Raw genomic sequence first — 17,765 nt, 5'->3', positions numbered from 1 at the left:
AGTGTTTTCTTTGTGTGTAATTTTTTTTTGGTCTTGTTTTGTTTTAACTAAGTGAATTTCTCTTTTGTTTACCAATTGTTTAATGACTCCATCAGGACCTCTTAAAAAATAACACTAATTTAAATAAATTTTAAGCCTACGAAAATAAATAATTCCAAAACTTTTCATCTTTTCCTCAGTGACACTGCTTTACTGGAGGAAGAACTGAAGAAACTCATTGACGCTCTGATTGAGAATTTTCTTCAGCCTAGTAAGAATGGACTGATCTGGCGTTCTGTTTAGGGGTACACCAATACGTCATGACACTGTGTGGGCATATGGAACAGAGCAACCGAGAACTCCATACATTGACCCTTGTGTTAGCATTCTCTCTCTATCTCATCTGGCCGAGTATCTTTTTCCTTTTATTTTCTTTCTTTTTGGTCAACTGGCTAGACTAAACAAAGTATAAGTTTGAAATGAAATGGTCTAGAGGGAAATGATTCAAATTTTTTCATAATTCAAACAAAAGTTATTACACTAAAAGTATTATAGTAACGTATTGTTCTTCTATTAACAGAAACATCACAGTTCAAAAGTGAGTTTTCTTCTTATAGTGTGATTAAGCCTAGTTGTGTATCTTGTAATTGTGTATAGCATGGTAAAAGAAAAAAAAAAAGACAGGTAAATGTTATATAATTATAGGGTTAGTTAAGGAAATTACTCCATAAAATTGGCAAGAAAATGGTACTTTCCTTGACTGTTATGAAAAAGTGTCATTGTGACATCACAGGTATTAATTTACAAATTAGAGTATTTGCAATAGGATATTTAGCATTTCTGTAGTTTAGAACAGATGTTACAATGTGTGGTTTTGGCATGTCTGTTTCAGGTGCCCTTGGTGCAGTGTAGATTTACTGTATGTATTTAAAATTCTGACGTTTACTGAACATAAAACAATAGTGGCAACACTCCTATTGGCTTTGTTCTTGTCAAATTTCTCAGTGCCTTCTCAGGGTCTGGTATGAACAGAAAAAACAGTGTTCCTGCATTTCCCATAATTTAATCAGTCAATTTTCAGATAGCTAAGGAAAATCTTCCAAAATCTGTAGGTGCTTCCTCTATATCAAATGAGTTTGCTGATTTTAAAATCTTAGGAATATAAATAAAGATCTTAATAAAAGCAGGCTTAATGTAGTTAAGGATCTTCATATTAGAATTGTGTCATTTATCAAACCTTTTGTTACAGAAAAAAATCTGAACTGAGAAAGGAGCTCTGAATTTATTTGACAGTCTAACTTTTGAATTACATTTTTGTAAGTAGATTTATTCTTTTATGAAGTAATGTTAATTTTACTAAGAATAAAACATCCAAATTTTAAGTATTATGAAATACTAAAACTACATGTTTTAAAACAGAGGTCCAGTTTAGTCTAACATCTTGCTGACTTCTGTAGAATTTCTGATTGCATGACTATTATTTATCTTTTTTTAGTGTAGAAAATAATTTTTTTCAAAAAGTCACTTTTGGGCTGGGCGCGGTGGCTCACGCCTGTAATCCCAGCACTTTGGGAGCCTGAGGCAGGTGGATCACAAGGTCAGGAGTTTGAGACTAGCCTGGCCAATATGGTGAAACCCCGTCTCTACTAAAAATACAAAAATTAGCCGGGTGTGGTGGTGGGCGCCTGTAGTCCCAGCTACTTGGGAGGCTGAGGCAGGAGAATTGCTAGGAGGCTGAGATTGCAGTGAGCCGAAATCACGCCACTGCACTCCAGCCTGGGCAACAGAGGGAGACTCCATCTCAAAAAAAAAAAAAAAGTCACTTTTGGCTGATCATGCAGTCTTCTGAAAAGGTTTAATAGAGAAATGCCATTTAGGCTGGGTGTGGTGGCTCACACCTGTAATACCAGTTGCTTTGGGAGGCTGAGGCAGGAGGATTGCTTGAGGCCAGGAGTTTAAGTTACAGAAAGCTATGATCGCACTGCTGCACTGAAGCCTAGGTGACAGAGTGAGACCTTATCTCAAAAAAAAAAAAAAAAAAAGAGAGAGAGAGAAAAAGAAATGCTGTTTAATCTTCTTAAAATGTATCTTGTCCTACATAGTTCTCAGAATACACATGGGGTATAGTTAGGAGATAACAATAACAAGACAAATTGCTTATAGGAGATAGCACTGTAATTAGATAATTTATTTCATATAAAATAATAATATAAAGTTTGAACTGATTAGAACGTTCCTTAAATCATGATTTAGTTTGTTGCAGCTATCAGCTAACATTTGGTTGAGCTCATATAATCCAAACCTAATTGTCCAACTATTGTATTGCCACTATTGTTAATTTGTTCCTTCCTTACTTTCTTATTGTTGGATCTTATATAACTGTATGACTGTAGATAATAGACAGCTAGCTAAATGTAGAGCACCATTTTTCTCAATGAGTTTGTTTTCAAAGGCTTTGCACTGGAGAAGAAATGTGTAGAATTTTTGTTTTATTTTTAAAATGTGTAAAACATCTTTTGTTTTATATGCTTTTAAGAATGTAGATTGTAATTTAGGAAATGGTGTATATTCTGCAAAGTGGTATAATGTTGTATATATGAAAAACAGGTATATTTGGTTTAGTTCTGTGTTTCAGTGACTGATAAACAAAAATGAAGCTAAAATGAATCAACGGCTCATTCATAGTTACTAAAGCCATGTCATGACTGTCATTCTATAATGAAGAGAACAGTTTTATTTGAGTGCTTTAATATAATGCAACATTTAAGTCATTTTAAGGTGAAAAGTTATTGAAGTGTTCTTTCTCAAGTTAACAAAATTTTACAAATGTTCCTGAAGTGTATCGATTGAGGGAATTATTTTATTCTAGCCTGTCATGAGTCTTTCTGAGCACGATACTTAACATGAGCTTGATGTAGTAGGTGCACATTTGCCTAACAGGATAAATTCAGTGATAGCCCAAGCTGGCCAGGAGAGACAGAAGTGCTGGCTAGGAGGTCTCAGCCTCGGGCACTACATTGTTTATCTTTTTCTTTTTGAACAATATTGTGAAAATGATTGCATTCTCATTGAGCATGAAAGTCAAAACTGGAATTTTCTAGAGCTTTGAAGAAAAGGAGAGAAATAGTAGGGCAAGATCAAAGCACACATTGGAAATAAACAGTAGAAATAAGCAAACAACATAAAGAGACACAGGAAATGCTTCTTGTGAAGGGCAAATGTAACACCATAACAGTAGGGAATAAACTGTGTCCCACCTGTTTACTTGTGTTTATTTGTTGTTATGATGAGTATGCACCTACCATTTTCCTTTATTGTGATCACTAAAATGAGGCCAAGGTTTAGGAGATGAGAAAAAGTATCCCTTTTACGGATTCATTTCCTGCTAGAATGTTGTATCAGAATCATGTGAGAACTCAGGAAGAGATAGAGCAGAAATAAAAAGGAAGAAAATGTAGATTAGAAAATAAGACTTCTGAGAAAAAGTTCAAGGAATAAAGATTGTTTGACTCTGGAGAGGAGAAAGCTGTTGAGATAGTTTGCTAAGTTTGCTAATAAAGCTTTATTGAGTCTTTTATTGAAGGGTTCAAAGTAAGAAATACTATGCCGTAGTGTTCTCCATCTCTAGTGAAGACAGAACCAGAGGGAATAAGGATCTTTTTTTTAAAGACAGCATGGAAAGTTTAAGATTTAGGAACTTCTTGAGGAGGAATCTTCATAATATCTTCTATTCAAAATCTTTTTTTTATTTTTAAGGGAATAAAAATTTTAAAAACGAAGAGATATACAGATGACTTTTTAAGGGCCCTTCTTTCCAGCACATTTTTTTAAAAACTCAGGTTAGAACAAAAATGTCATAAAGGGCACTAAAAGTAACATGTGGGTTTCACTCCATATCTAGAAGAATTTAACTCACAAAACAATTTTTGTGTGTTTTGAGTAACTGATGCATAAGTGCAATGAATAATTTACCTGCTTCACTATTATTTTTAATTTAACCTGGCAAATTAAGTGAGACTTGAACAAAATTTTGTTCATCTTGAAGAATGTATAGTGGCTTAGGTTATTTGAGGTTTTCGTTTTGAATATGTATGTTGTTATTTGGATGTAGAAACTTTAGCAGATGGAGAGGTTCTAAGAGAGTGGATACTTTGGAATGTCTTTATATAGGAAATAGACCTCCCATTTCTTAAGCAAGTTGCTTCTGGAATTGATGCAACAGGGATATTAGCTGTAGTTTAATGGATAAATTGTTCTATGAGCTGCTGCTATCAGTATTTTTTTCCACATTTTCCATTGATAGTTGTGATGCTTGAAAAATCCAAACTTCACTTGGATACATTTAATTTTATGCCTTTTTCTCTCTACCTCCCTCTTTTCCTAGGCACCCTTGCACATTTTGTTACTGTGAAGGACTATTGCCCTGTTACCTCACTGATAAGAAATCTCAACTGTATTCATTCAGAATGCTTTAAGCTTAGTCATAAACTACATTTGTCTATGGACCTTTGGTTATTTTGTTAATGTTGTCATTATATTTAAGACTTATTGTAGGAAGTAATTTTAAATCTATTCATAACCTGTTTTGGTCTGTCTGCATACTGCTATATGTTAATTTATTATGGCCTTTTACAATTCACTTGTCATCTGAGATTGCTCTAGAAACTGATGAGGAAAGAGTCGTACTAACCAAAATGAATGGGCAATTGACCTAACATTCTATTTCAGGTTTCCTTGTACTTGGGGAGCCAAAGCACAAGATCTGAGGAAATCTTATTCACATTTGTCCCTCAGAGCATCTTACCCTAAGCCATGGAGGTATAAATAGTAAGATGAGAATTGCTCATTGTCTGACTCCTTGCACAGCATGACTTTAATTCTAGTTGGAAACAAAGTTAGTGTTGACTATTGGTTACCTTAAAGTATTCACCATACTATACATTCATTAGGCCATCTTTCCTCTTTGTTTATTCAAGACTATGTACTTATAAAAGAGAACCTATAAGAATGTGTAGAGTGACCAAATAGGGACAAAGTGACATACCTAGAGTTTGCTGCTCAAATTTTTCCACTAGCATAACCCTAAAGCAGAGGGGCATGATGAAGGGGGAAGGGGTTCTGAGAGCAAAATCAGAAGCAGCCTACCACTGACATGAAGTGTGTTCTGTCTTTAAAATGTAAGTGAATTTTGCATTCTCTATAATAAAACTTTTAATATAAAAATGATATGTTTAATCTTTACTGAAACTTATGCCCCCACAAAGGAGCACCATGCTCATCACGTGGCTGCTCAGTTTTCTCCCCCAATGCCCTCACCCCCAGTGGCTGCAAATCCTTGAGCTACACACACTGGCTATAGTACAAGATATATAAACATAGGCCGGGCTCGGTGGCTCATGCCTGTAATCCTAGCACTTTGGGAGGCCAAGGCAGGTGGATCATCTGAGGTCGGGAGTTTGAGACTAGCCTGACCGACATGGAGAAACCCTGTCTCCACTAAAAATACAAAATTAGCCAGGTGTGGTGACACATGCCTGTAATCCCAGCTACTCGGGAGGCTGAGGCAGGAGTATCGCTTGAACCCAGGAGGTGGAGGTTGTGGTGAGCCAAGATCGCACCGTTGCACTCCAGCCTGGGCAACAAGAGCGGAACTCCATCGCAAAAAAAAAAAAAAAAAAAAAAAAAGATATATAAACATAGAACATATCTAGGCTATTTCCTGCCCTTAGAATCTGACCTTCAGAAAGATTAACGCCAAACTAAACTGACCTGAAACAGTTTTGTTACTATTGGCATTCCTTGACTAAGAAGGACCACCTGATGCTCAGTCCCAAGAGTAGGAATCGTGGTTTATTATTTTTCATATCCACACCACCTAGTTCAGTACCTGTTGTAGAGTGTTTAATTGCTGATAATAGGAATTAAGGGATTTTTTAAAAAGTAGCAAATAGTTTAAGGAACAATCAAAAAATGAATTTTCTAATTCAGTTTTTTGAATGAAGTCCCATCACTGAACTTTATAATGTAATGTTTATTAAGCAGACATCTCCTTAAATACTCAGTTTCTTTGGAGAGAGCAAAGCATATCTCTCTGTGGAAATTATATATAATGCCTGGTATTTTATACTCAAAGCAAGGTGTTGGCCAGGAAGGTAAAGAAATGGTGTCTATGTAGACTTTATATCACTAGTCTAAGTGTCATTTTGAGCCTAGTAGCACTACCTTCCAAGTGAGTCACAACTAATTTGATCCTATTTCGTATGTTTTTGTCCACTGTTATGATTCATCATGTATCTTACAAGAGCCACTCAAGCAAGACTCTGCTTCTATGTGTGGTGAGGCCTTGTTGTTCTAGGCTAGAATAAACTCTTTGTATGCCTCATTGAATATGCCAGATAAAATATATGCAGTCAAGAATGAATTATTTTTCTGACTAAAGTGTGTAGCAGTAGTTCAAAATTCTGCCCTTGTTTTAACAGTTTCTGTCAACATCTTCTCATTTTTCCCTACAAAAACACCAGGGTGTATTATAAGTACTGCCTGTGAGAGTTTGCACTTTATGTATTTGTGTGTGGATTTCTTGTGGTTTTAGGCAAATGAAGTGTTATCAGTAATAAACAGGTCTCTTCATAGGCATGAGTTTCTGTGTAATTTTTATTTGAGATACTGTGTAGTTCATAAAGCTTGCTATCTAAACAGGAAATATTCTTGAAATACACACATCACATACCCTAGAATCCACTTTGCATCTAAATGAATATTCTGGCTTAGTACTCAGGAAATATTTCTTGATTGGTTTATCAGAAGTCCCAGATGTAAGAACTAACATTAAAGTTCTTATTTTTCTTTTCTTTTTCTCTCCTTCAGCTGATCTAATTTGTTTGCCCATGTTAGTGCCAGCTACTATAATAAGAGAAAAGTTTAAAGTTTGGAAATCTCTCACAGTAATAACCATAGATCTATGCTTCAATATTGATGGAGGACTGAATTTCCAAGGGTTCTTATGAATCTGTGGTCCTGGTCTCTGTTGCCTGCCTTTCCCAGATCAGGCTCAAAGGGAAGATGACTGAAAGGAATGTTCTACGAGGTCCTTTTATCAGCTTCTAAATGGGATATTCTGAGAACCATGCTGAGCCCGTCCTTAACCACTTCCCCTAGCTTATTGTTCTTTATAGCATATAAACAAGTGAACAAATCAATTTAAGTAGTAGTATTATCTGTCTTCATGAGCATAGCTTTTTCACTACTTTACCACTGCCTGGAACAGTGTATGGCCCTCAGTAGGTACCCAATAAATGTTTGTCAAATGAAAAGAACCTATCTCATGTTTCTTCTTGCAGAAGAAAAACACTAAATCCTTGATTCTGCATACGCACAGAGTTGCATGAGAAATATGCAGTGGTGATACCACCTGTTTTAGAGACGTGTTACTGCTGTCGGACATCTCTGCTCACAATATACCTGCTGAAATCTCAAGCTCCACATTTTCTTCCTGCTTTTCCTGAGTGGCCGTATATTTCCCTGGTTTGAAACCTCCAAATCATCTTCGATTTCTCCTGCCACTGGGTATGTGCTATTTGATGCGTTCTTTAAATTTAACAGTCTCTGAAAGTAAAGGGCAAGGCCATTGACTTGAGACCCACGTAAAGAGACCAAGCAGCTAACACAACCCAAAATAATAGGGTTTTATTTTTGTTTTCACTAAAGGAGAAGAGTTGGTATGTATATAAATGGAAACGTTTTGGAAGGGGGATTATAATAAAAATTTGGTATTCACTATCCTTCCTCTCTATCTTCCCTAAAAACACTTCCCCTCATTTCTGTTACTGCTGTGACCATTCTCCTGTTTATTTTTATTTCCCTCTCTTTACCTCCATTTCTGATCATTAAGTGGGCCAACCTTGCACATAATTTGCTTTAGATTAAGTCTTTGACCTTTATCCCTCTGCTTCATTCATTCATTTAATACATATTGATGAATCTGGAAATGAGAAACAAGGGCACTCCAGAAGGCTAAAAAGTAGGAAAAAAACACCACCATGTTACTGCCTAAACAACCGGTTAAGGACACCATGCTACTACCCCCACACCACCAGAAAAATCACCTTTATCTATTCCTTATGACTTTGGATTCAAAGTAACTTGAGAGAAGGCCCAGTTGGCTGGATTTTTGTCATTGCCTGCCTCCTAGCTGCAACTGGAGGCTGATAAAGGAAGGATCTGACTCCCTTAGCTTCCTCCTGAGTGCTAGTAAGAGGCAGGACACTAGTTACCTTTCCATTGAGACACAGTTGGGGAGTTAATTTGCCGAATTGGAAATAATAATGCAAAGAAAAAGTGACAAACATCCACTACACTGCCAGTGCTGAGTGTTGGAGAATAAACACTGGCAAAGGGAGAGGGAAGGATATTTTAAATACTGAACATGGCACATGTGTGCAGAGCACAAGTGATTTGGTGTTGCTCTTGGAGTTTGAGAGTGGATGTGGGTAGGGACGTGAGTGGAGAGGTAGAGTGCTCCGTGTGCTGCTCCGTGGAGCTTGGACTTCAGTCAGCAGCTGACGGGAGTCATCGAGGGATGATGGTGGCGTGACAGAATTTCCACTGGAAAGGAGTTTAAAGGGCATGTTACCTAACTGTCACCATTTTCTATGATGTGACCTCCAGTAGGGATACATGTTTGAACCTCTCCAGGGACAACGGGCCAAAACAAGTTCATTCTCTTTTAAATAAAGGCCAGTAGAGAGCTCCTTCTTGTGTTCAGCTGACCTCTGCCTTCTGCAGCTTCTACATTTTGCACTTGGAAACTCTGTGTTATAAAAACAGTCCATTTCCTTTTCACTCAGTCCCCCTGCCTCCCAGTCTAAATATGCGTAATTCAGCTGCTGTTCCTTATATAACCAGTTTTGGGTCCCCCTCCCCTTCCTGATCACCTATGGGCAGTTTGTTTTCAAAAACCCAAGTCCAGAAATTAATACCCATGGAATGCTGGCATCATTCCAGAGTAGAGAAAGGTGTGATTTCTACCTGACATGAGAGGCAGCACAACAGATGGGGCAGAGGGGCCTCAGCCGGCAACACTGCTGGACTTCTCTTCACTTTGCCAGAGATTGGTCTTCCTTTTACTCTCACTCAAGCACCACGCCTTCCAAAAAACCTTTCCTGCCTGTGGCCCTAACCAAGCTGACAGGGCCCCACCTCTGCTTCTCCATTTGCCCCTCTGTTGCAGCACTTCCCACACCAGACTGAAATGATTGGACTCCCTCAGTGAATTGTGGGCCCCCTGAGAGCTGGAGTCAGCTGAGTCGGTGCAGTACCCCCAGCACCCAACACCTAGCACCAAGCCAAGCAATATCATGAGTCTTCAGCAAAATAAAAAAGGGGGAAAAAAGTGGAATTTGAACTGGGTTTTTAAAGGCAAGTAGGCTGTGATAAGCAAAGGCGTGGGGAGGGGCACATGGCATATAAGTAAATTCAACTCCAGACAGAGGGGCTATCTGAGTGAAAACTGGGAAGCCTGGGAAGCCTGCTTGTGACTTGCTGAATGGCTTCCAGCCAGGCTTCGGCTAACCTGAGCTAAATAAGGAAAGCCAGAGTGGGCAGATGGCCCACTCACATGGCTGTTGGCAAGAGGCCTCGGTTCCTTACCACATGGGCCTCTCTGTAGGGTTGCTTGAGTGTCTCCGTGACAAGGCAGCTGGCGTCCTCCAGAGCGAGTGATCCAAAGAAAGAGTAAGGCACAGGCCACAGTGTCTTTTATGACCTAGCTTTGGAAGTCACACACTGTCATTTCTGTACAAGTCTATGGTAACATATAGCAATCCTGCAATCCTCCTACAGTGTAAAAGGGACATAGGGTGTGAGTACCCAGAGGCAGGGATCACTGGGGGCTATCTCGGGGACTGGCCACAACAGAGGGAAAGATTTAGTGATCAATTTTAAACAAGTCATGTTTGAGACACCTGAGAGACGTCCAAAGCAAATATCAAGTAGGCAACTGGAAATATGAGTCTGGAGCTCAGAAGAAAGGTCTGAGCTAGAGATATAAATTTGGAAGTGATCAACATACCAAAGTCTTTAAAGCTGTGGAAATGGCTGGACATGGTGACTCACACCTGTAATCTCACCATTTTGGGAGGCCAAGGTGGGTGGATCACGAGATCAGGAGATTGAGACAATCCTGGCTAACATGGTGAAACCCTGTCTTTACTAAAAAATATGAAAAATTAGCCGGGCGTGGTGGCAGGCACCTGTAGTCCCAGCTACTTGGGAGGCTGACGCAGGAGAATGGTGTGAACCCGGGAGGTGGAGCTTGCAGTGAGCCGAGATCACGCCACTGCACTCCAGCCTGGGCCACAGAGCAAGACTCTGTCTCAAAAAAAAAAAAAAAAAAAAAAAAAAGCTGTGGAAATTAGTACGATCAACTAATGAGGGTGCAGACAGGAGATGGAATCTTAGCCTTTTGGAACTCCAACTTGTATTCTTTTTACTTTAAAGTTATAATTTAATCTAGTTTTATTAATGGTAAAAACTTTAGATAAAGAAAATTAGAGGGAAGGATACAACAAACACCTATGTACCCACCACCTAGAACAACAAAGGTCAGCACTCTTTCTCATTTATCTCACATATTTCCCTTTCCTTTTAAGAGCTTCTCTATCCAGTTTCATGCTTTGACTCTTATATTGGTTCAATTTATTTTAATTGGTTAGCTTTTGCCAAATAACAAACTATCCCCAAAGACTTAGTGGTTTAAAATAGCAAGTATTTATATAGCTCACAATTCTGCAAGTCAACATTTGTGCTAAGCCCAGGTGAGTTGTTCACCTGGTCTTGGCTGAGTTTATTCATGGGTCTGAGGCCAGCTGCTAAACTGGCTGGTTCCTGGATAATGTAGAATAACTTCCGCTGGGATGGCTCATCTCTATTCCATGTGATCTCTTGTCCTCCAGCAGGCTAGCTCAGGTCATTTCATATGAGTAGTGGGACAGGACTTCAAAAGAAAGAGCTGAGACGTGCGATGCATGTTGAGGCTTAGCGAGAGAATTTGTACCATCTCTCTGCTGCATTCCATTGGCCAAAAATGTCATGAGGTCAGTTCAGGTTTAAGGGGAGGAGAAATAGTCTCCCTCCACCTCTTGATGGGGGATGCTGCAAAGTCACAACTCGAAGAGTATGAATTCAGTGAGGATGGGAAGAGTGTGACAAATTTTGTATTCTACCACAGTTTACTCTTTGACCATAATTATTCACATTCCTCCCACAGGAAAAATATGCTTACCACTATTCCAAGACCCCCAAACACCTCTTGAATTATGTCATCAGGCTTGAACATCAGGATCTTGTGGTTCACATCAGGTTTGTATGCGACATTATGGATGTTGTTCTTCTTGATCCTGACACCGATGAATTATAGACAAGTTATTTGCCTCCCACATACCTACTGTACATTGAGACAGAGGCAGGATATCCTCAATAGATACTTCCATTTAAAAAAGGGAAGAACACTGAGCACGGTGGCTCACGCCTACAATCCCAGCACTTTGGGAGGCTGAAGTAGGCAGATCACTTGAGGACAGGAGTTCAAGACGAACCTCCTAAAAATACAAAAATTAGCCAGGCGTTGGGCAGCACACCTGTAGTCCCAGCTACTTGGGCGGCTGAGGCAGGAGAACCACTTGAGCCCAGGATAGGGAGGTTGCAGTGAGCCGAGATCACACCACTGCACTCCAGCCTGGGCAACAGAGCAAGACTCTGTCTCAAAAAACAAAAACATAACAAAACAAAATTAAAAAGGGAAGAATGAGAGACACATAGCAATTCTGAACTCCAGCTGGGCAAAGGTTTACAAGTCTCACTATCCCAGGAGAGGGTGTATTTCTTGCTCAGGTCTAGAGTCTACTCCCTGGTAGGGTTTTCCTGCTGCACTGATCTCTGCGGCTCTTGACTATACCCTTTAGAACATATTCCTTGTCTGTCACCTTCCTTGGCTACTTCTGAAGATGTGGCCCATGTGGTAGCTGAATAATTGGTAGTTTGAATAATTTCAGTCTATTCCATACTCCAAATGACACAACTGTTTTGTGACATCTCTCTAGATTTTATTACTGGTATTTTTGAATTGGGCTTCTGTGGGATCTCACTCTTAAGTTTCCAAGTTTTTTTTTGTCTAGAGGTCGACTAGACATCACTTTAATTCTTGCAGAGGTCTTTATAAAGTGCCACTATGAAACACAGATTACTGTTTTTCCAGCCTCTAATAATAATTTCCCATCATTTCCCCAGACTTCACTATGTTTGCTCTTGCCATTTTCCCAGTTTCCAACCACTCCCAATCTCAAAGCCAATGTCACAAATTTTAGGGTATTGTTAAAGGCCTAACATCTCACTTTCAGACACCAATTTCTGTATCAGTCAATTTTTGCTGCAAAACAAATTACCCCAACACTTAGTGGCTTAAAACAGCAGCTATTTATATATCTCACTGTTGTGTGGGTTAGCAGTTTTGACCGAGGTCAGCTGGGTATTTCTTCTGGTCTTGAGTGAGTCCACTTCTCTGTTGGTGGTCAGCTGCCAAGTTGACTGGGTGCTGGTTAATTTCTGATGGCCTCACCTGGGTTGGCTGAGCACTGCCGCACATGATCTCTCACATTCCAGCAGGCTAGCCCAGGGTGTTCCCTGGGTGCCTGGGCAGAGCCCCAAAAGAGAGAGCCAAAGCATGCAAGGCCTCTGGACACCTAGGCTCAGAATTGATGCACTGTTCCTTCTGTTGCAATTTATTGGTGAAAGAAAATGATAAGGACTTCCCAGATTCAAGCAGGAGATACAAAGTCATATAGCAAAGGGTGTGGATACGGAGAGGAATAAGGATCGTGGCTATTTTTACAATTTGCCATACCTCCTCAGAGGCCACCCTCATCACAAAGTGGGAGGCCATCCTTACCTTCCAAATTTTATCTTTATGTGACATATGTACATATCAAAAATTATAGTTTTTTCCCTTGTGAGTTCTATATGTTTTTAAATGAACTATTTCATACGTGCTACATAATTTGTGCAGCATAAATGTAAGGTATAAAGAATAGGATGCTTTTGTACCTACCACTCAGGGAAAGAAATGCAATTTTATCAATATATTTTAAACTCCCTGTATGCCCCTCCCAACCTAATATTCACTTCTTACCTGGACTATGCAGTTCCTTCCTGTCTTACCTCCTCCCATCAGCTCTACCTGCTGAAGCCAGCATGATACTATAAAACAAAAATCGAATAATTCCTGTGCTTAAAACTATTCAGTCGTTTCCCATTGACCTTAGAATACAATCCAAATTTATTTATAGAGTAGGCCCTTCGCCATCTGGCTCCTGTTTACACTTCATGCCTCATTTTTGCCATTCATCCCTCAATGTGCTATGCTTATTCTCAAAACAGATCATTGAGATTTTGCCAAAGAAAGTGGCTTCCGTAGTTCCGTGCACTTCCTCTTTTGGAGCATGTGTCACCCTTGTTATTGGCTGTTTGCTTCTCTGTCTCCACTACTTAACTTGTCCCCACCTGGCTCTGAGGATGAGGATCCCAATGTCTGCTGTATCCCTCTGGGGCCAACCACAGCAGCTGGCACCCAGGATGCTCAGTAATAGTTGAATGGATGAATGAATGCTAGGCTCTGAGGACAAAGAGAAGTTTCACAAAAATTTCCTAGCCTATGTGAAGAACAGATATATTGAATTAATAAATTGATCTCTCTGCTAAACCAACAGCAAATGTGGGACTAGGATGGTGGGTTTGAGTTGGCTTATAAATTCCACTAGGGGTCACTGTGGCAATGCCTCGGACATTATTTCCATGGAAAGACCCTACCTACTTTGAATGGAAATGTGATTTTTCAAAGGTCGTAGCGGTTTTATTTTGTGTTTTAATAAGCTCCCCATTCAGTCCACTGGAGAGAGCTGTATGTGAGCCACCTGTGAGTCAGAAGGACTTAGTAACCCCCTGCTGGTGCCCACTTTATGCCTGTAGTGATTCTTCAACTTGGAACCACCATAACAGCTTTCACAAACATGATTTAATTTATCTTCCACATCAGCTGTTGGCAGCCAGGATAGAGATTGTTATTATTTCCATCTTAAAAATGATATTTCTAGAACGTGAAATAATTTTCCCAAGGAATCACAGCTGGTACCTACCTAAGCAGGGACTTGAATCTGGGTCTTTCGAATACAAATGTATTTGTTTACTAAAAATATATTGAGTTCCAGGCTCAAGATGATAGAGATGCAAAGACACGCCCCCCAAACTTAATGTCTTAGAAGCAAAGACTGTCAAAGCAGAAAGGAACTTTGACGATCACCTAATGAAGTGTTCTCAATTCAGATGTGTTTAAGAATCACCTCAAGAGCCTGTTATAAATGCAGATTTCCTGGACTTTGCCTGTCTTCCATCCTCTTACAGTCTGATTCAATGAATCTAGGTGGACCTTGGAATCTGAATTTTTCATAAGAACATCCACATTTACTTGAATAATTCTGATGCAAATAGACTGTGGACCACACTGAGAAACACTGACCTATTGGTTTCATCCTTTCATAATATAAAGGAGAAACTGAGGTGATGTGAGTCCCCTGGAAATATTCCGTGGATGTAGAAGGGAGGCTAACCCAGGAACTGATAATGAGCAACGTGAAGTAATGATGCAATGGAAAGAGCACTCGACTGAGAGCTGGGGGCTCTGGGTTTACCATCTTGCAGCTGAGTTACTTCATTTTCATAAGCTGGTTTTCTCAACTGTAAAATGCAGGACAATACATACTTCATAGGCTTATCGTGAGGACAGGCAATTCAAAAGATTTGGAAGTAGACTGGCACTAGAGACACTTGACAAAGAGATTAACAGGATTGTTTTGAATGCTCTTTCTACTTTATTTATCTATTCTCTTATTTTCATTTTTATTTTCTTGGCTGGGCGTGGTGGCTCACGCCTGTAATCCTAACACTTTGGGAGGCCAAGGTGGGCAGACTGCCTGAGCTCAGGAGTTCAAAACCAGCCTGGGCAATACGGTGAAACCCTGTCTCTACTAAACAATACAAAAAAATTAGCCAGGCATGGTGGTGGGCGCCTGTAGTCCCAGCTACTTGGGAGGCTGAGGCAGGAGAATTGCTTGAACCTGGGAGGCGGAGGTTGCAGTGAGCCAAGATCAAGCTACTGCACTCCAGCCCGGGCGACAGAGAAAGACTCTGTCTCCAGAAAAAAAAATACAGAATTATTTTCTTGAGACAGAGTCTTGCTATCTTGCCCAGGCTGTAGTGCAGTGGCACAATCTTGACTCACTGTAGCCTTGATCTCCCAACCTCCCCAAGCCCAAGAAGTCCTCTCTCCTCAGCCTCCCAAGTAGCTCGCACCACAGACATGCACCACCACTCCCAGCTAATATTTTTATTTTTGTCTATGTTACCTAGGCTGGTCTTGAACTCCTGGGCCTCCCAAAGTGTTGGGATTATAGGCGTGAGCCTCCATGCCTAGTCTATTCTATACTTTTAAACGAGTACTTGCAATTGCCAGGCACTCAGCTAGGAACCATCTCACCTATATGAAATATATGATCTAGTGTAGCAGAGAGCCATTAATTATACAAATAAGAAGTAATAATAACAGTTATTGTTATTATTATCCTTATTATTCTGAGACAAGCTCTCACTCTGTCACCCAGACTGGAGTGCAGTCACGCAATTCTAGCTCACTGTAGCCTCAACCTCCTGGACTCAAGCAATCCTCCCACCTCAGCCTCCTAGCTGGGACTACAGGCACACATCTCCACAACCAGATAATTTTTAACTTTTCTGTGGAGACAAGGTCTCACTGTTGCCCAGTCTGGTCTCGAACTCCTGGCTTCAAGCAATCCTCCTGCCTCAGCTTCCCAAAGTGCTGGGTTTACAGGCATGGGCCACTGTGCCTGGCCCAAATAAAAAATTATAATTGTCATAAATGCTACCAAGGGAAAATACAGGAAAATACAGGGTGTGTTTTGAATAACATGAAGACTTGAACCTAGTCTGCAGACAAATAAAATGTCCCTGAGGAAATGACTCAAAGATGAGTACGATTTAGTCTGTCAGAAATTCCGCATGAATCAGGAAAGAGCTTGCCAAGAGCAAGAAATGAAAAGACAAAAGGCCAGCATGGCTGGAGTGGAGTGAGCAGAGGAGAGTGGCACAAGCTGAAGCTGAGGGTGGTTATTATTTCCAGAGAAGCCTTTCTCTTTTCCTGACTTGATAATTATTTGAAAATCTTGATCTTTTCCTCAACTCTTTTCTGTCAATTTTTTTCCATTTTAATACTCAAAAGCCTTATTATAGTAACATTTCCTCAAAGCTAATATACATTTTTCACTATTTTGACGTTCAGAAATAGGGATGGTCTAATAATACAGGTTGAAAAAAAACTTGCTATTTAGCAAGTTGTTCCAAACAGGAATGTAAGTTGAGCCCTCACAAACTTACCAGTGCTCGGAAAATACCTATTCTAATTATTTACACTTGTAGCATAATTTCATTAAATTTTAGTTTGTTTTAGTTAAACTTGGAACACTGCTATTACTCAAAGTGACTTCAAAAATTCCTCTCTGATCCAGAAGTAAAACAAAATATTATAGTTAGGAGGTTCTGTTTGTGGGGAAGATGAAACAGATACATTCTACACTGGCAATTGTAAAACCTGGACAGAATACACAGAGCAGGCATTTGAGGACTCTGTCTTTCTGCTACTTGGCCCTGGATACACTCAGTCATGAGAAGTACATAGCAGAATGGGGTAAGTGAAATCTCAAGTTTTCTGTGAGAGGACCTAAAAGGGGAGCCTCAAGGGACTGGAAAGTATCAAACATCATAGAGAGACAAGCTCAGGAGAGCAATGCCATAATTCCTGGGTTCACCTCTGAGCTGTGCATGCATGGATCTGATACTAAATAGCATACCATAGACTTGAGTAATGAGGTATGGGATAAAGGGATAAACCACTATCCAGATCCAAGACTGCCCACTGAGTATGCACAACTGAAAGAGGTCTGAATAGTATTGCAAGGCTTTGAAAACTGAACTGACATTGGAACCACAGCCACAAAGACAGGTCACAGTTTGCGGCCTGCATTCAGCTGGGTAATTTGCATGCTAAAATGAAAGTATGAATATTCTCCATAAGATTTAAACAAGATCTAGACATGTATAATATTCAGAATGTTTAGTATTTAATCCAAAATTACTCAGCATACAAAGAACAAAGAAAATCTCAATCTGCATGAGAAAAAACAGCCAACAGATGCCAATGAAGACAGAACATAAGTGTTGAAATTGTTAAAGACTTAAGGTAGGCATTATAAAATGCTCCAAGAAGTAAAGGTGAACACTCTTGAATGGAAATGGTATCAACAAACAAATAAAAGACATAAAGAGAAACCAAATGGAAATGTTAGAGCTGAAAGTATAATAAACAAAATAAAAAACTCACTGATGGACTTAATGGCAGAATACAGATGACAGGAAAGAGTCAGTGAACTTGAAAATAGACCCATAGAAATTATCTAATCAAATAAGAGAAAAAGATTTTTAGAAAATGAACATGGCCAGATGTGGTGGCTCATGCCTGTAATCTCAACATTTTAGGAGGCCAAGGCAGAAGGATTGCTTGAGCCCAGGAGTTCAAGACCAGCCTGGACAACATAGTAAGACCCTGTGTCTACAAAAAAAGAAAATTAGCTGGGTGTGGTGGCATGTGCCTGTGGGTCTAGCTACTC

General features: G+C 39.7%; 1 protein-coding gene across 4 annotated transcripts in view; it reads left to right on the top strand.

Moving 5' to 3' along the window:
- Nucleotides 1–6,615, top strand: part of PGM2L1 (phosphoglucomutase 2 like 1) — a 69,908-nt gene extending 63,293 nt beyond the window's left edge. For all 4 annotated transcript variants that reach the window (XM_055282870.2, XM_055282869.2, XM_055282872.2 and 1 more), the window contains exon 14: nucleotides 180–6,615. In XM_055282870.2, coding sequence (XP_055138845.1) covers nucleotides 180–282 — 103 coding nt within the window. In that variant the 3' untranslated portion in view covers nucleotides 283–6,615. The remainder of the gene's footprint in view (nucleotides 1–179) is intronic.
- Nucleotides 6,616–17,765: the final 11,150 nt, after the last annotated feature.

The sequence above is a fragment of the Symphalangus syndactylus genome, chromosome 6, assembly GCF_028878055.3.
Source record: "Symphalangus syndactylus isolate Jambi chromosome 6, NHGRI_mSymSyn1-v2.1_pri, whole genome shotgun sequence".
Taxonomy (NCBI): domain Eukaryota; kingdom Metazoa; phylum Chordata; class Mammalia; order Primates; family Hylobatidae; genus Symphalangus; species Symphalangus syndactylus.
Note: the sequence above shows the minus strand (reverse complement) of the source record. Positions and strands in the feature narration are given on the sequence as shown.